Below are 24,583 nucleotides of genomic sequence, written 5' to 3'. Positions count from 1 at the left end.
ATATTTATTCTCTCTCTCCCTCCCCCTACATCCTTCCCACCTGTCATTCCTCTCTCTCTCTCTCTCTCTCTCTCTCTCTCTCTCTCTCTCTCTCTCTAACAGTTCATATATATATTTTTTTTATAATGTCTTGGTGTTTTTATTTTTGTTATAATATTTTATATTTATTTATCTAATTAGATTATCATAGTTATTTTGTCGTACAGTACTATCATTTCAATAGTATATATTTTTTTTATGTCTGTGTGTGTAAGTACACACTCTAGAACTTTGTTAAACATCATCTTTTATTATTGTTTCCATTTCTACTAGCTGACACTTCATATTAAATGCTTTCACTACAATACTGCTGGAGTTGTTTTCATGTTACATTGGGTGAGCTGTGTTTATTTGAAGGGTAGGAGGGTGGGTTCAAGGGCTCTAGCATAGAATTATGTGCTTATCATTCATATCCTCTGTTGTGTGAAGTGTTCTGATAGTTTTTTTAATACAGCCAGTTATCATTCTGATTTTGCATCATTTGTAGGTTTTCTTTCTTTTTCTTAATTGCTGGATACAATTCCATGGAAGCATTGTTAAGTGTGGTTCTTATGATTTGTTTATATATAGTGATGTGTTTTTTTCTGCAGTCCAAATCCCATGCCTGCAGCTGTTCTGTTTTTTATTTACCTTCACAATAAGGTCTTTGTAAGGAGTTTGTGTGTGTCAAATGTGAAACTGGGTATCTGGGTATTTGTCCAGTGGTAGAGGTAGACAGCTTAATTTGACCTCTGGGTGCTTACTGATTTATGGTAATAGAAATAATTTTTGTCTCGAGTTTCACTGACTGGAATCATGTAGCCCCATATCAACTTGCAATAGTCCTCAGGCCCTTCCACAGATCTCACTGTTTCAGTGTCACCTGAAAGTAGTAGGAAAGGGGAGCAGTCATCACTTGTCAGCTCCCTGTGTTTGAAGAAATACAGTTGAACTTGATAGAGATCTTGGACCTAGTCTGGTCCTGTTGTTTTTGCAGTATAGTTAGTGTACACATAACTGAACTGGCAAAATTTTCTTTGCAGGACTAGAGAAAGCTGCCAGAAACATGTTGAGACCTGCACATTTGAAGTTGACAGCTCAAGCACATCAGAGGAAGAAGAAGAGGAGGAAGAAGATGATGGACAGGTATTGAAGACAATTCAGAGCTTGGAAAGTGGGCAGCAGCAGGTACATGTGCAGACTAAAGAAGGAAGCTTAACTACTGTATCTACATGTGCTCAGGCTTTCTCTTTGGATCAGGTTTTGACAGTGGCTACTGCAACAATCTCGCCTGTAGGCTGTGCTGGCCAGGGGTCCACTAGTGGTAACTCGGACCACAGCGGTGCCATGGGTGGATCACAGGTGCCAGCCTACCAGGGACCAGATGCTAATGCTCAGAATAGAGGTGCAACTAGTGCCCCTTCTTTGCAGCAACAGCAACAATATATCAACCCAGAGGAGCAAATGCAACAACAGTATTTTAACCGCAACTCACAAGACATACCACAAGGACAGCAGTACCTTCATGGCTCACAAGAGCAACAATTCCTTGACTCACTTTTGCAGGAGCAACAGTCTAATCCAGATCCGAATTCACAACCACAGCAGTATGTGAAGCACAATCCAGAACCCAAGCAACAGTACTTAAACCAGGAGTTGCAGCCAGAACAACCACAACAGCAGTTTCACTCGCAGGATTCACATCACCAACAATTTGTTGATCACGGCTGTCAACAGCAGCATCTTGGCCAAAACACACAACAGCAATACATAAATCAGAATCAACAACAGCAGCAGCAGCAGCAGCAACAACAACAACAACAACAGTATCTCAGCCAGAATCAACAGGATCAGTATCTTAATCAGACCCAGCAACAATATACTGATCACAATCAACAACAGCTTGATCACAGTCAACAGCAGCAAATTGGTCACAGTCAACAACAACAGCTGGATCAGAATCAACAGCAACAGCTGGATCAGAGTCAGCAGTATCTGGAACAGAATCAGCAACATTACCACCAGCAACAGTATTTAGGTCAGAACAATCAACCAGAACAGCAGCAGCTGCAACAACAGTATGTTAACCAGAATCAACAGTTGCAACAACAACAACAACAACAGTTGCAGCAACAACAACAACAGTTGCAGCAACAACAACAACAGTTGCAGCAACAACAACAGTTACAACAACAACAGCAGTATCTTAATCAGAATCGGCAAACACAGGAGCCACCATCTCAACAGTACCTCAGTCAGAGTCGGCAGCAACCAGAGTATGTGAGCCAGAATCAACATTATCTCAGTCAGAACCCATCCAAACCACAACAGTACCAACAACAAAACCCAGGTCAAGGACAGCAGCAACAGTACACTACTGGTGAGGAACTGCAGCATCATTATCAGCTTCCTCAGCAGCAACAACAGCAGCAGCAGCAGCCTCAGCACCAACAACAACAACAACAGCAACAAAGATATGAACAAGCAGCAAGTGTACTAGGGTTAAGTGTATCACAATGTGAACCTAAAGCAGAATCTAATGAAGGAATAAAGAAAGGAGAGAGGATGATGGGTGGGTCAGAAGAACCAGTCCATAAGAAAATGAGGACAGATGGTGTAGTGGGGAGACAACATGGTGTACACAGACAGGTTCGCATTGGTGGAAGAAAAGGCCATAATGCAAACACTGGACAGGATGTTGAGATCTTGAAGGAAGTGGCTGGTATGCAGGGGCAAGGAGAGGGTGCTGAGCCATTTATTCCACCCACAGTGTCACCAGTCAAGTTCAGCCCAGTGGTTAAGAAGAGTAGCAGTCCTCGCCGCTATGGTAATATCAGACTCCTACGAGGAAACAAGGGGTACCAGTATCGTCGAGCTCTACCACAGTTACCTCAGCCACAGTTCCAGTACCAGCGGCCACCTCACACAGGCCTGCATGTTGGGGTGACTTCACATTTGCAGGAAGGTAATACATCTGTGGTTGCTGGTAATGCATCTGCTGGCCAGGGTAGTGTACAGTATATCAGGCAAACGTTCCCCAGTCATGCTGGATCATATGCTACACACATGGCCTCCACACAAATAACCTCGCCTGTGCAAATGCAGCAGCAACAGCAACACTGTGGCACCACAGTAGCACCTCAGGTACTGACGGTAATGTCGGCACCGTCAGTAGCTGTGCCTCAAGGATACACAGTGCAGTATGTGGGCAGCTTCAGAGAAGGTGAGGCAACCAGTGTAACTAACCAAGTAGGGGGTGGGTTGGTGACGGGGTTGTCATACACACCTGGAAGCGTGGTTATGCCCACTACACCCTTGGTGGTCACTCCACAGCAGAGTTCTGTGGTTGTTCCTGGTATGGTGACCCCAAACATTGCTTACACGCTGACTACTCCAGATACAGTGCTCATCAACCAATCACCTGTCATGCCGAGTGTTCAGCCACTCCAGTATGTACAACAACAACAGCAGCAACAGCAACAGCATGTTGTTGCTCCCCAACAGGTGATGTATCACACCGAACAGCAGCTGCATGCCCACCCTGTAGGTTCAGTGGTTCAGTATAGTCCCACTGTATCGTCTTCACAAACTCTCACTTCTGCTGTTTTGTCAAGCCATCAGCAGCAACCTCAACAGCAACAGCTCCAGCAGGAGCAACAACAACAACAGCAGCAGCAACAACAACAACAACAGCAGCAACAGCAACAACATTCCCAGAATCTTCAGATGCAAAGGCAAAGCATTATGACCCCAACACAAGTACAGGTTGGGGGCTCAAGCCAACAGACTACTGTGCCATGTAGCAGTCTTGACTTGCAGAACAGTGACATTGGTAGAGTAGTAACGAGTTTGTCTCCAAGCACGAGTGGCTCACGGGTATCCCCTAACCTTCCATTTGGTCTGTCAGGGTCGCCGAAGACTTCTGCTCCCATCAAGTACAAACCTCAGGCCTCTGTTGCACCACAGCCATCATCTCAGAGTTCTCCTGTGCTGACAACCACAGGCACCCCAGAGATGAGCAAATGTGAGGGACTTGCTCGGCTGCCGTTCCATGATAGGGAAGTAGTTGTGCGAACTGTTGCAACTGTGGCACCTGCAGTCATCACCACCTCGGTAATATGCTCTCTTCCGTCGTCCACAACTTCAACCACAACCACCAGCCAAGCAGATTCTACCCCAAAGGTAGCCACCGTACGGCCCAGGCCTACATACAGTTACCGGGATGCTATGCGGGCTGCACAAATCCAGCGACAAAAGCAGAGACAAGAGACGATACAGCTTGAGCATGCATTCCTCAAGCAGGACACAATACTACCACAACCACAGTTTGAGATGTTTGATATGAAGGAAGCCAAACCTAGTTTGATGGAGCCCAGAGTCTTGAGGGCTAACCTTAGTGAAACAGACAGTGCATCAGAGTCAGACACAGAGGAACAACCAAGCAAAGAAAGTAGTCAGAAAGAGGATAGTCTTGAAACACAGTCATATAAATTGGTTCTGAAGAAAGATTCTGCAACAAACACAGGGTTCAATGTCATGCCTGTATCAGGACCTACCAACCCGCTGCCTGCACCAGAAGTGAAAGAATTGAGAATAAAGGCAAAAGTGTCTGTTGGACCAAAGAGAAAGAAGTCTAAAAGTAGAGATCCTGAGCGAGATATGTTGTATGTCAATAAGGACACCACAAGTGACCTCTTTGTCAATGAGCAACTGCCAAACTTCTCTTCAGGGCCTCTGTTGAGCATGCCAGATGACCCAACACTGTTTGAGAAGCCAAAAACTTCAAGCTCGGAACCATACATAGTGTTTGAGGTCACTTCAGATGATGGTTTCCATGTAGAATCACGCCACGTGGCAGAAGTGTGGCAGAAGGTGTTTAGTGCAGTTACTGCAGCAAGAGCAAACATGAAGATGGACTCGAAGGCCTATGGCAACCTCGAATCTAGTGGAAGCAATACGATGTCTGGCCTGCACATGCTGGGCCTCACACACAATGCAGTACAGTACCTGCTGGAGCAGCTACCTGGAGCCAAGGACTGCCACAGATACTCCTTCCAGGTATGTATTTGTAAACTGCAGTTGTTATATTATACATACTTGTTAGCATAGTAAGTTCTTATCAAATGATTATTATAAACTCAAAATTATCTTGATCTTGAATAGTTCCATCGAAGACCACAAGAAGAAGAAACAGTAGAAGAAAACTCTTCAGGCTGTGCTCGTACGGAACCTTTCAAGATGAGGTCTCCATATGACATATTCAGTTGGCTGGCATCTAAGCATCGGAAAATGCCTATGCGCTCTCATGTACAGCAGGAAGAAATCCAACTCTCCATAAGGTATATAGAATTTCTTGCGTCATTTGTGCATGATACCTCACCAAATTTAAGCTCTGAAGGAGTACTGTTTGTTTAAGCCACAATTAGTTCTTGTGATGTTTTCCATAGTTGTTCAGTGTGTACATGGATGGAATGGATGGCATAGTAAGGGGAATAAATGCAAAACAACAGAGTACTACAGTTTATGGAAGTATACAAAATAATAACCACACATTTTGCATAACTGCAATTTTTATGCATGAAATGGGGATTACATAGAATAGTTTTGTGGCATATGTGTGAATTCAAATATTTGGGGGATATGTAATGAGGGACACGTGTAAATGTCTGAGTGGAATGAATAATGTGATGAGGTCAAAGTATCTGGTAATGGTTCCAAGGTAGAACAAGTTTATTTTATATATTACAGTACAACCTATTTTTGAAACTTCATGTTTGTTTTGTTTATCCTCAATAGGCGGGCAACCAGCTTGGAACTTCCCATGGCAATGCGTTATCGACACCTCCGTGAAACTGCACGTGAGGCTGTGGGAGTGTTCCGTTCTCTTATCCATGGCCGAGGTCTCTTCTGCAAGAGAGACATTGATGCTGGAGAAATGGTCATTGAATATGCGGGACAGGTAAGGAATTTTCCCTTCTTCCTCTTCCTTCTTCAACTCTTTTCTTCTTCTCATCCTCCTGCACATCCACCTCTTCCTCCCCCTCTTCCATTAGTATATCAGTTCCCAGGTAGCTGTAACTTCCTCATTGTTCCATTATCTCTCCATTCAACTCTATATTAGCATGCTTTCCACTCTTTGATGTCTTCATTGTCGTTGTCTATGATTGTATATATGTCTTGATGAGTGGATCTCAAATTTAATTGTTTTGATTTATTGAGACAAGGGGTCCATTTAATAGATAAGTAAAGGTGTTTGGGAGAAACAACAATTGGCTGTAATGATAAAATATTTGTATCCTTTTGCATACATACATATACCAAGGTTTTTTCCTCCTTACAAGGGAGGTAGCCAAAAAGGAAAAGGCTTAAAATCATTCCCACCCATTCCATCCCTGAATACACTCCACACCCCTCCCTCTTATCTTAGCACCTCCTGGATGACGGGTCAACCCTGCACCTTGTCCACTGCCCTGGGTCAGAAGCAGTGTCGCAAGATACAGCACATCCACAGCAAGGCCGTTTCATTAAATCGGCGACCCCCCCTCTCTGTCTACCCATGCATAAAAGGAGAAGACGGGGAGAAATCCCTTCGGACTGCGTCAAATTTTGCTCACACATACTACCTCACCCCCCCCCCATCCTCCCGCCCATTCCACTTCATGCATCACAACCTCATCCATATACAACCATTCTCCATTCACCCCTGTCTTCTGTCCTCTCCCTTCCTTCCTCAACAGACATTCCCCTCTTCCCCAAAGCCCCCTTCACCCCATCCATCCACCTCATCCTAGGACGTCCCCTCATGTTCACTCCCTCCACATCTGCCTTCCATACCTCTTTTACTAGTCTTTCTTCACTCATTCTTTCCATGTGTCCAAACCATCCTAATACTCTTTCATCAACCCTATCTCCCAACTCCCTTTCCACCCCTGTTCTTCTCCTCACCTCCTCATTTCTCACTCTATCTAGCCTAGTAACCCCCATCATACTTCTCAGACACCTCATCTCAAACACATTCAGACTCCTTCTCTCTTCTTCTCTTATGTTCCATGTTTCTGCCCCATACAGTGCTGTTGGCACAATCACTCCTTCATACAGTCTCCTCTTAGCATCCATTACCAAATGTCTATTCCTCATTACACTCTTTAATCCACCAAGACATTTACTCGCTTCTCTCAATCTACATTCTACCTCCACCTTTTCCTGCCACATTTGCACCCAAGTATCTAAAACTATCCACTTCCTCCAGTCGCTCTCCCATAATGCTAACTTCCAGTCTACTGCCACTTTCACCCCCTTGTACATCTCATCACCTTACTTTTACCCACATTTATCTTTAGCTTTCTTCTATCACATACTCTCCCAAACTCTGTCACCAACTTCTTCAGTCCCTCCTCCGATCCTGCCACAAGCGCAGTGTCGTCAGCAAACAACAGCTGGCTCACCTCCCACTTTTCTCCATTTTCTTTAACCATCTCCAATCCCTTTCCCACTACCCTTGCATTTACCTCTCGCACTACCCCATCCATGTATAAGTTGAACAGCTAGGGCAACATAACGCATCCTTGACGAAGTCCCACCTTTACCTCGAACCAATCACTTTCTCCATTTCTAATCCTGACACAAGCTCTACTACTCTCATAAAACTCTTGACAGCTCCTAGAAGCTTTCCTCCTATCCCATATATCTGCATAACCTCCCACAGTGCCTTTCTGTCTACCCTATCGTAAGCCTTTTCCAGATCCATAAAAGCCCAAAAAACGTCCTTCCCCTTTCCTATAGCTTTCTCACATATCTGTCTTACCACAAAGATCTGATCTATACAACCTCTACCTGTCCTAAATCCACACTGTTCCTCACCAATTACTCCCTCTGTTCCTCTCCTAATCCTCTCAATCAAGATCCTCCCATAAGCCTTCCCAACTACACTTAACAAGCTAATCCCTCTGAAACTACTACATTCACACTTGTCCACTTTTCCCTTGTAAAGTGGAACTATACAGGCACTCCTCCAGTCCTCCGGCACTCTACCCTCTCTCCAGCAAACATTAAATAACCTCACCATCCAGTCCACCATCACTGTACCTCCTTTTTTTAGACATTCTTCATGGCATCCATCCAGACCAGGTGCCTTACCTGCTTTCATCATCTTAACAACTGCCTTCACTTCATCCTTCCTTATTTCTCCTCCATTTTCCTCACTCATCATGGTCATTTTCTTAGCATTTCCCACTGCAACTATCTTTCCCTCCCTATCCTCCTTCACATTTAGCAACTCCCTAAAATATTCTGCCCATCTTCTCCTTACTGCCTTCTCCTCCATAATCATCTCTCCATCTGCACCTTTTACCTTTTCTTCTCTACTTGATTCGCCTCCTCTTCCTCTCTTAATTTCTTTCCAAAACATCTTTGTATTACTTTCAAAATTTTGTGTCATACTCTTACCCCACTTCACATCTGCTCTCCTCTTTGCCTCCTTTACCTTTTGCTTTACTTCTCTTTTCTTTTCTTTGTACCTCTCATATGACTCCCTCGTCCTATTTTGTAACCAATCTGTGAAAGCTCACTTCTTCTCTTCAACAACCTTCTTTGTTTCCTCATCCCACCATTCACTACCCTTCCTTCTATTTCCTCCTGTCCTTCTTGTTCCACACCATCCTTGCACACTTTGTGACTCCTTCCTTGAACCATCCCCATTCCTCCTCCACACCTAGCTCTACTCTATCCTTCACTCCCTCCCACTCCTCCTTCAGCTTCTTCTTGTACTGCTTCTCCTTTTCCTTTTCATTTAAAGAGTTCACTCTAAGCCCCTCCCTGCCTTTTGTCCCTTTCCTCTTTCTCCATCTATCCTCCACTCTCAACTTACCTTCCACCAAAAAATGATCTGATATTCCCCCACCCTCTCCCCTTAGCACATGTACATCCTTAACTCTTCCTATCATAGTCCTATTTACCACTACATAATCCATCAACGCTCTATCTACCACCCTTCCATCCACCACCCTCTCCCATGTGTACTTATGCTTGACTTTCTTCCGAAACACTGTATTTGCTATCATCAACTCTCTTTCTAGACACATTTCTACCATCAACTCTCCACTACGATTCTTTCCTGGAACTCCACATTTCCCAACCACTCCATCAATTGGACCATTTCCTACCCTAGCATTAAGGTCTCCCAGTACTATTACATTGACATTTCTCCCTAAATCTTCATGCACTCATTTAAATCTATCCAAAAGGCCTCCCTTTCTTGTACACTCTTCTCACTGCCAGGCCCATATGCACTTACAAAGACCCACATCTCCTTTCCCAGTTTCACCTTCATCCACATTATCCTTGAGGAAACCTCCTTCCACTCCACTACAGTTTACCTATCTCTTCACTTACTAGAATAGCCATCCCTTCCCTCCCTCGCCCTCTCTTCACTCCTGATAACCTCCCACTTACACTCGCCCTTCCCTTTGAACTTAGTTTCACTCAAAGCCAACACATCCATCTTTCTTCTCACAAACATACTACCTATCTCTTCCCTTTTACTCTCATCTGTACCACATCCATGCACATTAAAAGACCCAAACCTAAGGGTGCTGGTCGGAAAACTCCCAGACCCTCTTATGCCTTTACTTTTTCGTTTAGGAATGTCCCCTGTGGGGCTACAAGGAGAAGGATGTCTAGTCCCACTCCCCGTCCCTTTCTTCTCGCCTCTTACGATCCAACTGGAAATACTTGTATCCTTTTGGACATGAAAATATGGGTTAGGAGTGGAGAGAGTGGGTGGTTTGAGGTGAAGGTGGAGCAGCACTAGGGTTGTGCATTGTCACTATGGATGTTCAATATGTATATGGATGGGGTTACCTGAAGGCCACTGGTTGTCTGAAAGAGATGTGGATAGGGTCATGAGGGAAGTAAATCTGAAGGTGCTAGGCTTGTATTTGGAGTTTGAGTGAGAATGGAGGGAATTTGGAGATGCACAAACTTGTTATTATATATTATTTGCTTGTTTGTTATTTAATTTGCCTATTTATTTATTTTATTATTGGAAAAGGAACTGGGAGATAGGGTTGATGAAAGAGTATTAGGATGGTTTGGACACATGGAAAGAATGAAGAAAAATTAGTAAAAGAAGTGTGGAAGGCAGAGGTGGAAGGAGTGAATATGAGGGGGCGTCCTAGGATGAGATGGATGGATGGGGTGAAAGGGGCATCACAAAAGAGAGGAATGTCTGTGGAGGAAGGATGGGATAGGACAGAAGATAGGGGTGAATGGAGAGGGGTTGTGTATAGATGATGCTGTGATGCATGAGGGGGAGTGGGTGGGGGATGGGGGTGTGTGTGTGAGGAAGTATGTATGAGAAAAAAAATTGACGCAGCCCGAAGGGATTTCTCTCCCCGTCTTCTCCTTTTCTGCATGGGGGGACGAAGAGCGGGGGTCGCCAATTTTATGAAGCGGCTTTGCTGTGGATGTGCTGTGTCTTGCGACACTGCTTCTGACTCAGGGCAGTGGACAGGATGCAGTGATCCATCATCCAGGTGCCAATATAAGAGGGAGGGTAAAGGGGGGTGGAATATATAGGAAATAGAATGGGTGGGAGTGGTTTCTATGCCTTTTTCTGTTTGGCTACCCCCATGTAGGGGGAAAAAGCCTTTGGTATATGTATGTATTATTTTATTTATTTATATATTTACTTTTTTTTTTTTTCCATCTGAGTTATGGACCAAAAGGTCTCCTTTTGGTATGCTCCTCCTTTGTGAGATTAGTAAAAGAAGTGTGGAAGGCAGAGGTGGGTGGAGTGAACATGAGGGGCCAACCAAGGATGAGATGGATGGATGGGGTAAAAGGGGCATTGGGAAAAAGGGGAATGTCTGTGGAGGAAGGAAGGGAGAAGACAGAAGAGAGGGGTAAGTGGAGAATGGTTGTGTATGGATGATGCTGTGATGCATGGAAAGGAGTGGGTGGGGGATGGGGTGGGTGAGGGAGTATGTGTGAATGATATTTTGATGCAGCCTGAAGGGATTTCTACCTGTCTTCTTATTTTCTGCACAAGAGGATGGAGATGTTTTTTTTTTTTTTCCAATAAATGAAGCTGCCTTACTGTGGATGTGCTGTGTCTTGCTACATTGCTTCTGACCCAAGGCAGTGGGTGAGATCCAGTGATGACCATCCAGGAGGTGCCAAGAAAAGAGGGAGGAGGGGTCAATGGGAGTGAAGTATATGGGGATGAAATGGGTGGGAGTGGATTTATGCCTTTGACTTTGGCTACCTCCCTTGTAAGGGGGAAAAAGCCGTTGGTATATGTATTTACCTAATTGTATTTTACGGGAAGAGAGCTATGCTCATAGTGACCCACTTTTGTATTTTTCCACATCCAGTTTGTTCTTAAAGTCATGTATAGTTTCAGCACTCACTGTTTCCTCATTCAGTTTGTTTCAGATATCTATTACTCTGTGTGGGAAGTTATTCTTTTTCAGATCTCTTCTGTAACTGTCCTTCTTAAGTTTCTTCTCATGTCCTCTTGTTTTTCTTCTGTCCCACTTTATTAAGTCATCTCTATAAAGAATTTCTATCCCTTTCATAATTCTGTAGATGGTTAGCAAATCACCTCTTCCTCTTCTTTGTGCCAGGGTTGGTAGATATAGTTTATCCAATCTTTGTTTGTATGTCAAATTGGAGAGTGTTGGTGCCATCTTTGTCATTGCTCTTTGAATTCTTTCTAGTTTTTTTGTTTTTAGAACTAGGTGTACATAGTGTTGCAACGTACTCTAATTTTGGTCTTATAAGTGTAACTAGTATTTTCTTTACCATTTCTTCATCCATGTAGTCAAAGGCTACTTTCATTGATCTTAACAAGTTAAAAGTTTCACCAACTAATATGTTGACATGTTTGTCTGGTGTCATGTCATTTGAAATAGTTACTCATAGGTCCCTTTCCAAGTTTATTTTATGTTTTACTTCCTTTGTACGAATTTTGTATTGACATGATATTCTATTTTTGCTTTTTCCAAATTCCATTATGCTACATTTCTTAATATTGAAGTTCACTTCACACTTCTGTCTATTTCCGGACTTTGTCCAGGTCTTGAATGTATGAATGTTTTTGTAGTTGGAACAATGAAGTACAAAATATCCTATGTAAGGAAAAATTTCAAGGAAACTGGTTCCAAGGCCTATATCTTTAATATCATTAGTCCAAAAGTTATATGTTATATAGAATATTTTCAATATTTTTTTACAGGTCATACGATCAAGTCTCTGTGATATGCGTGAAAAATATTACGAGTCCAAGGGCATTGGCTGCTACATGTTTCGCATAGATGACGACACTGTGATTGATGCCACAATGCATGGAAATGCTGCTAGATTCATCAACCACTCCTGTGATGTAAGTCAATGTTTATATATATATATATATATATATATATATATATATATATATATATATATATATATTTTTTTTTTTTTTTTTTTTTTTTTTTTTTGTCAAAGATCATCTCCCTGCCACTTGTTTTCAAAATTTTCAAAACTTGTCATCACTCATACTTCTATCAGGAGATACAGTTCTTTATCTCTGGATTATGCCCAAGATCTCTTATCAACTTTGACTGTACTTCCTTCATCTATTCACATAAGGAGAGTTGACAATAGCAACTGCTCCCTTCCCACTTGTACAATAACTTGGTGACATAGAAACTGTCCCACACAGAGCATTTACTTGCTTCTCTCAATCTACATTCTTCCTCCACTTCCACTCCCTTTCCTGCCACATTCACACCCAAGTATCTATAGCTATCCACTTCCTGTAGTCTCTCTTCGTCAATATTCCCAATTTGTTGCCACATTCTCCCCTTGTACATCTCATCACCTTATTTTTACCCAAATTTATCTTCAACTTCCTTCTTTCGCACACCTTCCCAAACTCTGTCACTAACTTCCTTAATCCCTCCTCTGATCCTGCCACCAGTGCAATGTGATAAGCAAACAACAATTGGCTTATCTCCTATTCTTCTCCATTTTCTTTAACCATCTCCAACACAGGCCCATTACCCTTGCATTTACCTCTTGCGCCACCCTATCCATGTATAAATTGAATAGCCAAGGCGACATAACACATCCCTGGCGAAGTCACACCTTTACCTCAGACCAAGAACTCTCTCCATTTCTAATTCTAACACAGGCTCTGATACTCTTGACTGCTCAGAACAGCTTTCTTCCTATCCCATATATGTGCAATACCGCCTACAGTGCCTTCCTAAAGTAACCCCTACCTGTCCTTAACCTCTTCACTCCGGGCCAAAATCTCACGGGCAGCATTAGCTGCCAGACGTGCGATGTTGCGTCATAATACTCGCATTATAAAAAATAATGTAACCCCTGTAGTGCTCGTTCTTTTTCACCCGTGAATTTTGATAACCATAGAAAATATGATGATGACAGTTTACAGAGTATGGGGGTCATGCAGGTACAACTACAATAGATATAATCAAGACGCCGATATGGTAGCCTCGCGTATCCACTTGCTCCTCATGACGCCTACGTAGGCGTCACCGTATGGAAGGGGTTAACCCACGCTGTTCCTCACCAATTACTCCCTTTGTTCCTCTCCTAAACCTCTCAATCAAAACCCTCCCATAAGCCTTCCCAACTACACTCGACAAAATTATCCCTCTGAAATTATTACACTCACACTTGTCCCCTCTTCCTTTGTAAAGTGGAATTATACAGGCACTTCTCCAGTCTTCTGTCACTCTACCCTCTTTTAGACAAACATTGAACAACCTTACCAGACAGTCCACCATCACTGTACCTCCCTTTTTTAGACAGTCCACATGACACCCATCCAACCCAGGTGCCTTACCTGTTCTCATCATTTTAATAACTACTCTCACCACATCCTTCCTTATTTCTCCTCCATTTTCCTCATTCATCACTGTCATTTTCTAAGTGCTTCCCACTGCAACTACCTTCCCCATAACTATCCTCCTTCACGTTTAGGAACTCCCTAAAATATTCTGCCCATCCTTTTACTGCTGTCTCTTCCATTATCATCTCTCCATCTGCACCTTTCACCTTTTCTTCTCTACTTGATTCAGTTCCTCTTCCTCTCTTAATTTCCTGTAGGGTATTGTTCACATCTGTCATACTCTTACCCCATTTCACATCTGCTCTCCTCTTTGACTCTGTTATCTTATGCTTTACTTCTCTTCTCTTTTCTTACTCTTATATGATTCTCTCATCCTGTTTTGTAACCAATCTGTAAATGCTTGCTTCTTTTCTACAATTTTCTTTGCCTCATCATCCCACCACTCACTACCCTTCCTTCTATTTCCTTTAATCATAACACTAAGCAAGTAAGAAATGTGGCCCAACAATGAATGTGCTTTTCAGGAGTCTGAAGATTGGTACTATGTCCTGTTATTACTCAACAAGTTTGATCAGTTGTATATTATATATGTATTTTTAATCAGTATTTAGTGTTATTTATTTTTGTCTTTATTTGTTTCTTTGTGCAGCCTAACTGTTACTCACGTGTGGTTGACATTTTGGGTAAGAAGCACATCATCATCTTCGCCCTTCGACGTATCCTACGAGGGGAGGAGCTCACCTATGACTATAAATTCCCTATTGAAGAGGACAAGATTCCTTGCACTTGTGGCACTCGGCGGTGTAGGAAGTACCTCAACTAATCCTGATAGCTTATCTGCTGCCCAAGTGATGGAGGGCATTGTTCACTTCCCACTGTACAATCCGATCGGTGATTTAAGTACAATTTTTTGCTTTTTGTGTACAAGTTTGATCCAATGAGTATTTTTACTGCATGGGATGGAAGGCAGCAGCACAAACAAAAGCTTTCAGGACTTTGTCTCCGCCCAAGCTGTGCTTTAGATTGCCATGGTGTGTCGGAGAGCACCCGTTAGTTGAATCCTCAATCCTGGACCCTTCCAGAATTTGTTATGTTGTATGCAGCTGGACTTGTTTGTGTAACTTTGTAAGCCTTGGCCAAGCCACTACTTTATTGTTGCTGCTCATTATACAGTATTGCAGATTTTGCTGCCGCTGCTGCTAATGCATCAACTGGTGTTCATCCTCTGAGAGGGGACCAGTGCAAACAGCAGTGACATAATGTAGTTCCTTAGATGATTTTATAGGCGGAGACAGATCCCATGCTGCTGCTGCTGCTGCTAATGCTGCTGCTATTTGCTGCTGCCGCTGATATTATTGCTGCTGCTGTCCTTGCCCGACCCATTTGTTGATTTAGGAAATCAGGATTACCGTGTCCTCGCTGTTGGCTAGTTTGTAGGAAGCATTAGGGACCGTCGGATTCCCTGTTGACTTGGTGCTATCATGTGGAACAGGACGCCCTTTCCACTGGGAGTTCCTGCAACTGCGGGTAGTAGTAGTCCTGCCAAGGGTACAGCAGGAGCCCCAAAACCTATTTACCCTCCCGTTTCCCTTATTTGCCCCCCCCCCCACTCCCCATTTCCCCTCCCACCCCCTCCACAGATTTCCATTGTATCCTTCAGCAAGGCTCCTCGTCGTCCAGCCACCAAGGAGCAGCAATAAAGTTTCTCCCATGTGCCTCAATTTGTACATTTTGCAAAGCTGTGGACGCTTACTACCTAAAGAGTTGGTATCGAGTCACTCCATTCCACATGAAGCCAAGAACCCCATAGTACCAGCCAGACTTGTTAAGCCACACCCAGCCACCACCACTTTGGACGTACACCACTTTGGTTCTCATCTCATCCCTGTATATAGTAGCATATAGACTTAAGGTTTTCACAGAGAAGAGTTCATATATATTATGTACATGGCTTTGTCACACTACTCTTTTTAACTTTTGATACTGGATATCACTGTAAACCAAAATGCTATTAGGCCGTTGCTAAGTGCCATGGAAAGCCAGTACAAAAATTAGCATTTAGGCACCATTTTCCCTTAACTACACTTTCTTGTAATACTTTTTTTTTCTCTCTCTCTCTTTCTCTCATCTTTTCTTTCCCTTTCTTATCATTTTTTTTCATGTACATTTTGTGAGCAAATTTATTTTCTAAATAAAGAAAAAAAGATAATCATTATATAACTCCAGTTAATTATAATGACTTGAAACAACCCACCTATATTGTTTATATTTATATGAAATGGTTTGCTCTACAAACTTTATATTTCACACACACACACTCATCTTTCTGGACTCAATCTATTGTTTTATTTTGCTGAGATATAATTTTTGTCATTTATTTTTCAATAATTCAAGATTTTTGTTCAGTCCTTTATCCTGTGAACAGTGTTTCAAAATCTCGTAGTTTCTTTGAAAAGTTCTGGACTGTTTCACCTACAAATGTTTTTTCTAGTTTTGAATTCGTTTTTGTTAAAGTATATGTGCTTTTATTTTTGTTATTCTGTCATTGAGATTCATTATTATTTATTGGATTCTCTTGTTCTTTGCTCCTTCACTTCTTCACTTCTCAGTTTGTGTTCTAATGAATAGGCATGGAATTATGGCCATTTGAGAACCTGGAAAGCTCACAGGGTCCGCCAGTCAGTATGTTGAGCTCAGATGGTCTCCCACCAGAAGGTTGAAAAGCCATAAAAGAATGTCGGAGTCTAATTTGTCAGCACTTGGACAGTGACTTCATCTGTTTTTAGATGGGATGTCTCCTAAATTCAGGTTGTTGCCTTTGCCGAAGAATTGGTATAGTGTTATTATAGTGTTTTATCTAATGTTCGTTCATTTAGTCCTATCTGGTGCAGTCTGAGATTTTTATTGATTTTTTGTAGAAGTATAGCATGAGAGATGTTAAATAATATGGCAGTCTTACATTTTCTCCAGTTCTCTCAGGATTTGGCCTGTAAGTGATATTCCTTTGAGGTTTGAAAGATGTCCCATTACATAGAGTCTGTGTAAGAAAAGATATTATGTCCTAGACTATTGCTCATCTCACCTACATCACGTTATTCATCTCTAATATATCCTTTTCTGTCAATTAGTAATTTTTTTATCTATGAAATTTTGTATAGTTTTCCTTATTAAATTTTTTTAATTTCACATGTTCTTGTAATATCTTCATATACTGTTTCTATACTCTTGAAATTTTATTGTCCGTTAATAAAGACGAAATCATATTTTCCAGTTCCCTATACTAAACCATGAACCATTTTTATGCATTTTAATACATCAGACCTTCTATTTTCTTATTTTTTATTAAACGTAGAATAACTCCTAACATCAGTGCTCAGCAGGAATTTTATGCAGCTGAACAGGTTCTGTTATATGTAGCATTTAGACTTTGTTTGAAGCCATCATTATCAGTGTTCATTTGTTATCTCGTGCCCTCCTTCCCCCTTCCCCAAACACCAACCCACCCACCTACCTTGAAAGTGGGCGGAAGGACAACAGGTCTATTGTTGCAAACACTTCTGTTTATCCCAATTTCTCTCCTTACCTTCATGAGCCTCCTGCTCCTGCCTCACAGCCAACCGTCGGCAGTAAGTTCACATTTGGTGCCAATACACAACATAGGTGAGGAAGGACTAGACTAGAGGATTAGTGTACAGAGGGGCTAAAGTAGATGAATACATACAAACAACTTGCATTGTTGCAAGTTGTCACATGCCACAACTTGTTAATTTGGAAGCAACATATCATGTTCTTGCAAGCGTTAAAGGAAAATGGTTAAATAAAAAAAGTCATAATTATTGTTGTTTTTAGCAATATGAAAATGAAGCAATAGTTGAACACTACTTTGGCTCCACCAAACAACCCATCATAGTAGTTAAATGCCCAAGTAGTTCTGCAGTACCTTACAATAATTGTCTCATGTGACACCACCACAACCCTACATACTCTCCTTTTAGGATATTAAACAACAAATCTTCAGGAATTAAAACAGGTACACACCACCGTGTATTTATAATTTAGTCTTTTTATATAGAATATTTTATAAGTTTCGGTTGTTACGTGTTACGGTGGTGGTTGTTTTGGAAATGTGCACTGCCGTTTTATGAGTTGGCATGGCGGAGAGGAAGGTCATGCACGTTTGCACCTATGTTCATACCAATAAAGAGACAGTGAATCGATTGGTTGTATTAATTTGTTTTCCTTGACTTCATTAACATTTTTTAAGGATTCAACTGTTTAAAAACAGACAGATTTTGTCATGTGTAGATATACTATTTTTAAAATTACAATAATAATTGTTGCCTTGATTTTCACGAGAGACTGAAAGAAATTTAAATGTACTTGAAATGAAGTGTGAGAAATATGGTAGGGATTATAAGGTTGGATAGTGAGAGAAATGAGGAGAATGGGAGTGGAAAGGGTGATGAAAGAGTATTGGGATGATTAGGACACAGGGAAAGAATGAATGAAGAAAGATTAGCAAAAGAGGTGTGGAAAGCAAAAGTGGATATGGTGAACTTAGGGGGATGACTGAAGGATTGAAGCCTGAAGGGATTTCTCCCCATCAGTATTTTCCGCAAAAGAAGGAGGGTCGCCACATAAGTGAGGCAACCTAGCTGTGGATGTGCTGTGTCATTTTGTATAGTTTCCAATTCAGACAGGAGACAGGGATGACCCTTTATCCATGAGGAGCTAAAATAAGAGGGAAAAAAGGGTGGTTGGGTGGGTGCGTGTTTATGACTTGGCCTCCCTTAAAATGGGGGAAGAAGCCCTTCGTATACAGATAGGTAGAGTTTCACTTAATGGATCAAATACTGTCCCCTGGCAGCAGTCTTAGGACCCTCTCACAGTTCTCTTGAATTAAACTTAAAACTTTTGTCTACTGTATTGGTGTGGGACTGTTTTTATGTCGTTAGCTAAAGTGGTAGGAGGAAGTTGGTTAGTGGTTGGCTCTGAGTGAATAGAAAGGTGTAAGAGATATAGATGAAGTTGATAGCAATCTTGGGCCAAGTCCAGAGACTGTCAGCCACCCTCACGACTGTGAGGGGATTGACAGATTTTGAAAACAACCAGCTTTGCTGTCCATCTTTTAGGAGGCTGTCCCTTGTTGCTATAAAAAAATCCATTTAGACAGGGTACGCAAAAACCGTTGAGAACCAAACAAATTCATATCGGGCAAAGGGAGAAAGTAACAAGTCATATATATACAGATATGTACAGTATACATTATACGTATATGTATGTTTATGTATATTTTTAATATATATATATATATATATATTACGCATGTATTAACTAGGTATATATAAAGGTGGTATACATTGAGTTTTTCATATTGTCTATATTTTAAATTATTTGTGTAAACAATTTTTAAATTTGGTTTCGTGAATTTGAATATATTAAAACTTCATAATACCATTGCCCCAAACATTGTTTTGAGCTCAATGTTGAAGTGAGACTTCAAATAGGAGACCTTGAGGTTCTGGAGAGACGAGCCTTTCAATTGAGTCTCACAAACTTGTCAGTTCGAGTGTCGATCTCGGATGAACAGACGACTCTGAAGTAAATAATAACGAAACATACTGACAAGTTAAAGTGTGTAACTGGTATATATTCAGTAAGTCATTATTGAGTGAACTAAGTAGTATACATTTTACTTAGTGAATAAGTGCAAGAAGAAAACGAGTGTTGTTAGTTGATGAGGATCAACGTTTTGGGCCCATCGACTGTACATCGTCTTCACAAGGCAAGTCGAAAAATAGATTCTTTCCATTTGTGTAGTTGACAATTTATGTAAACTGCTGTTAGATTATATAATTTTTAAGTAGTTTCAGAGCTACAAAACAAAAAATAAGTCACTAGATACTATATAGAGATTTGCATTCCTGGAAAAATAATAGCCGAGTGTATGGCATCAGTGTATGTCTAATAGTTTCCTTGCGTCAAGAAATGCTTGAAGAAGTTGAAATTGATAAAGAGGGCAGCGAGCTCGGGCAAATAATTGTTAGGAGAATTTCACTACGACATGAGCAAGGGAATGTCACGGCAGAGGCGTTATGTGGCATGTGACCATTGGACGTGCATGCCATGCTTCGCCAAAAAGAACCAGTTGAATAAAATTGTATGGCGACATTTGAATTAGAACCCGTAAAGGGAGTCTTGATACAATTGCTGGAGAATTGTTGGCAATAAATACAATATTCGCTCCAGTTTAAATTAGATAGACGAATGAAACAAAAAGGAATAATAAGAACATGGTAATAAGAGCGTTCGTGGGACGCGCTCGGCTGAGGCCTAATCAGTCACCTTTGCCCTACGTAATCAGGCAGCCAAGGCAAGTAAAATCGCCCGTGGCCATTGTGTGTCATGATCTACGTAATCACAAAGCGAGAATCGAGCTAAACATACCACAGTTGCTCTTAGCAGCGGATATAATATATTCTAGTTCTTTTGGGTTGTAACCGACTTCGTCCTCGTATCATTGAGGACAGTTACGCGCCGCTGTATATTCTCCCTGCAGAGTTAAAATATGTAAGATAAAAACTAATAGAACATAAATATGCTTTGACAAAGATTCATATCACATGGAAATGATTTTATCTCAAAAAGGGGATTAGGCTCTTTATCGAAGGGAATGGGGAAGGTATATATATATATATATATATATATATATATATATATATATATACATATATACACATACACACACACACGCACAGTGGTCCTGAACAGTTCATAAGGCAAGCGATGCCACTGTTATTACCGGCGGTGCCATGATCTCAGGGTGTACTGTTGTTTGATGAATAAATGGCGGATCCAGTGGGGGGGGGGGGCTGAAGCCCCCCAAAATTTTTGCCTTTAACATCCCATTGTCAGAACTATGTGCTTGATTTTTTTTTTAAACCGACCCTCCTTTTAATATATATCTAACGTATTTCGGATTTAATTGACACTGTCCGAAGGCCGAACCGGACCTGTAAGTATTCATATGACAGCGTCATGGTGGTGTTGGAGCGTAATTGGCTTTCGTCGGTTTCAGTTGGAGCATCATACGATGGCATCACGATGGCAATGAATGCTGATTGGTCGAGGTGATCTCGTACGATGCTGTAGCGCAACGCTGGGAAAGAGGGATGGAAAAACTTGAAGTTGCAGTTTTATTTTTTGCCATATTTGTATTCACTTTTCAGGAAGAGCCATGTATGTGCGCGTGTATGAAGTTTTTTACCATTGCAATCTAATTTATTGACCATTTCCTCAATGTACCTTTGAAAATAACTTCAAAATGCTTAAAAAAAATTCACATTTCAAATCCCCCAGCTGATTGGGGTCGCTTCGCTCGCATCCCACTCATACATAGGTCAGCCCCCCCCCAAAAAAAAAAATATATATATATTTTCTGGATCCGCCACTGGAATAAAGGTAGGGTTACACTACTCGTCGATAAGCTTTGAGTCCAACTTTTGTATTCGTTCATCCAACAATATGTAGTTACACGTAAATACAGCCTTCGCTTGTAGAGAATTTCCCACCAATCACGTAAAAGGAGCTACAGCAAGCCCCGCCCCCTATCCAGAATGGGGGAACTCTCATTGGCAGAGCCAATACCTGTCCCACTTTCTCAAATATTTTATCCCAAATAACTTTAGACGACTCGCGATCTCTCTAAAATGCACATCTGACAAACTTTGCATATCTTATACACGCGCGCGCCCATGCACACACACAGGGCTGAAATCATTTCGGTATCTACGCTGCGAGTCGTTCCTCCAACTCTCGTGGGCGGGGAGTTGGGTGTGTGTGTAAGGTCACAATATTACCCATAGATCGGTCATATGTGAGGTCTGAGCTCTCATACGGGAAGGTAAATAGTCGATCACGAGTTCAACACGTGATCCAAGACCATGGTGAATCACACATAAATTACCGAGCACTAGGCAGAATATATTTGTCATCCATAGAAAATGGTAATTGAAGGGCTGACTCAGTGAGAGCGATCATATCATTATTTCTTAATATAGTCGAGATGCCTCACATTCCAAAGCGTCTCTTGTGGTCGTATCTTCTTTATTGGAGCATGAGAAACTTCAGTATTCCACTCCATCACAGCGAAAAACGTAGATATCAATCAAATGGTAAGAAGAGTTTTTGCCGCACAAGAAAAATGACCAATTTTTACATACAGCAGTATTCAAACGACTGTTTGATTATTGTTACAATATAAATTCAATAAGATTTATTTTCTATTTCAAGTTAATTTTATACTATTAAATAATTCATCTTATTACTGAATATATATATATATATATATATTATATATATATATATATATATGTGTATATATGTATATGTATATATATATATATATATATACATATATATAATATATATGTATATATATATGTGTATATAATGTATATATATGTATATGTATATATATACATATATATATATATATATATATATATATATATATATATATACAGTATATACATAGTCGTAAATATGAATACTCTTAACATATATCTTCAATTTCTTTCGAATCTCTTCCGAGGTGTGGACTACAATGGTGTTAAGTTCGGCGTCCCTAGGCTTGGATTCCAACCCAAATCCTCCAGTGTTGAACGAAATCTGTTCCAAGGCTTGGAATCCAAGCCATCCGTTGACTAGTGCAGTGGTTCTCAAACTATGGGTCGCGAGATCAATTTTGATGGGTCGCAGGGACACGAAAAATTCTCACGTTTTCTGAGTATTTCAAATACTTGACTAATTAATTTAGTTTTCTGAAGGAAATGGATTGCCATGGATTTTGTTAATTTAGTTTTGGTAAAGAAAAGCTGTACACATTTTTTTTTTTTTTTTTTTTTTTTCTTCAAAGTAAAGGGTATATATATCACTGTCCATTTTGTTTCTCTTTACTTTATTCTGGGTCGCGAAGGATTGAAATGTTCCAAATAGGGTCGATCACGAAAAAGTTTGAGAACCACTGGACTAGTGTAACCGTACCTTAACACATTAAAATACCCAACATGCTTGTTTTCGCTTCATTGCAGATACAATTAGCAAAATAGATGATAGAATACAAATTAATGAAAACAATAATAATGAAAGTAATAATAGTAATATAGATTATGATACTACATATACCAATCTTTTTCCCTCTTACAAGGGAGGTAGAAAATAAAGCATAAAAACCAACCCCACCTATTCCATCCCCACATATCTCTCAGCCACCCCCTTCTCTCCCTCTTATCTTGGCTCCTCCTGGATGACGGGTCATCCCTGCATCTCGTCCACTGCCCTGGGTCAGAAGCAGTGTCGCAAGACGCAGCACATCCACAGCAAGGCTGCTTCATTAAACCAACGAGTCCCTCCTCTCCGTCCCCTCGTGCAGAAAAGGAGAAGACGCATAGAAATCCCTTCGGGCTGGGTCAGTTAATTTTTCACACATGTTCCCTCATCCCCCACCTTCTCCCCCTCGTGCATCACATCATTCATACGCATCTATTCTCTATTCACCCATATCTTATGTCCTATCCCGTCCCTCCTCAACAGACATTCCCCTCTTTTCCTATACCCTTTTTACCCCCATCCATCCATCTCATCCTTGGTCGCCCCTCATGTTCACTCCTTCCACCTCTGCCTTCCACACCTCTTTTACTAATCTTTCTTCGCTCATTCTTTCCATGTGTCCAAATCATCCCAATACTCTTTCATCAACCCTATCTAATAATTACAATAATAAACATGAGTATAATAATGTAAATCATAAACTACGTTTTAATTGGCATGTTCTCGACTGATCACATTAGCATGGGGGGGGGGGGTGAGCAAACACGTGGGCCCATAAACCCAAAGGCGCTTTTTATCATAGACACATTTCACTTACACTACGCAGCCTTGTTCCAACTCCTTCAATGTTGTCTTCATATATCAAGATAGGAGCACTAAAGACCAACTTTGGCGATATCTGGCAACGAGGCCCGTGTTAGTGACGCCGATAAATCGTACGAGGCTGGCATGGTCACGGGCTTCATTATCTGCGACTGTTGCACATTGGCTAGACTGTAAGTAACCCTGATTACAGTCCCATGACTCTTAAATAACGTAAACGTGATCTCGTATTTCATGACATAATGAGAAGGTGAGTTGTGCATCAAGGTAGGGAAACTAGAAGGTCAACTAGCAACACTAATCAAGGTCCAGAGGATTGTCTTATGACGTTATCCCACTGGGCTTCCACGGGCATCGCCCTCGCCGACCGTTCAGAGTTCGTTTGAGTGAAAACGACTTCGGTTACAATATTTTATTTTTCAAATCTCCAAGTATCAAATCGTCTTCCCGTTACATATAAATATAGCAAAGCTGAATGATAAACTAAGAGATTGTAAACCTAGACTAAAGTTAGACACTATGTTGAAATGTTCTTAGAGAAGTCGAGACTTCCGTAAGCGAAGTCGTATTATAGTTATTCAAATTAAGGGTGGAGGTAGGATGTCGGAGTCAAAATAACCCAGTGTGATAGCCCTAGATAATGAATGAAATCGCTTGGTGCAATACAAAATCTTATGTATTGAAACACGCGTTTTTTTTTTATTTTTTTTTTAAATAAACAAAAATCTGTATAGACTCCAACCCCAGTTTGTTTTTAAAAGCTTTGTAGTC

The 24,583-nt window shown here is 41.2% G+C and overlaps 1 protein-coding gene across 5 annotated transcripts in view; it reads left to right on the top strand.

The window, feature by feature from the left end:
• Positions 1-18,096, top strand: part of trx (histone lysine N-methyltransferase trithorax) — a 74,223-nt gene extending 56,127 nt beyond the window's left edge. For 4 of the 5 annotated variants that reach the window (XM_076177805.1, XM_076177802.1, XM_076177801.1 and 1 more), the window contains 5 exons: positions 1,062-5,076; positions 5,182-5,357; positions 5,815-5,977; positions 12,254-12,400; positions 14,529-18,096. In XM_076177805.1, the coding sequence (XP_076033920.1) occupies positions 1,062-5,076; positions 5,182-5,357; positions 5,815-5,977; positions 12,254-12,400; positions 14,529-14,702 (4,675 nt within the window). In that variant the 3' untranslated portion in view covers positions 14,703-18,096. Of the gene's footprint in view, positions 1-1,061; positions 5,077-5,181; positions 5,358-5,814; positions 5,978-9,657; positions 10,312-12,253; positions 12,401-14,528 lie in introns of those variants that run through there. The other variant, XM_076177804.1, reaches the window with a different exon arrangement.
• The last annotated feature ends 6,487 nt before the right edge of the window (positions 18,097-24,583 follow it).

Source organism: Oratosquilla oratoria, chromosome 41 (genome assembly GCF_046742065.1).
Source record: "Oratosquilla oratoria isolate Oo_2021 chromosome 41, ASM4674206v1, whole genome shotgun sequence".
NCBI lineage: Eukaryota > Metazoa > Arthropoda > Malacostraca > Stomatopoda > Squillidae > Oratosquilla > Oratosquilla oratoria.
The sequence above is the reverse complement of the archived record's forward strand: the minus strand, read 5'-3'. Positions and strand labels throughout refer to the sequence as shown.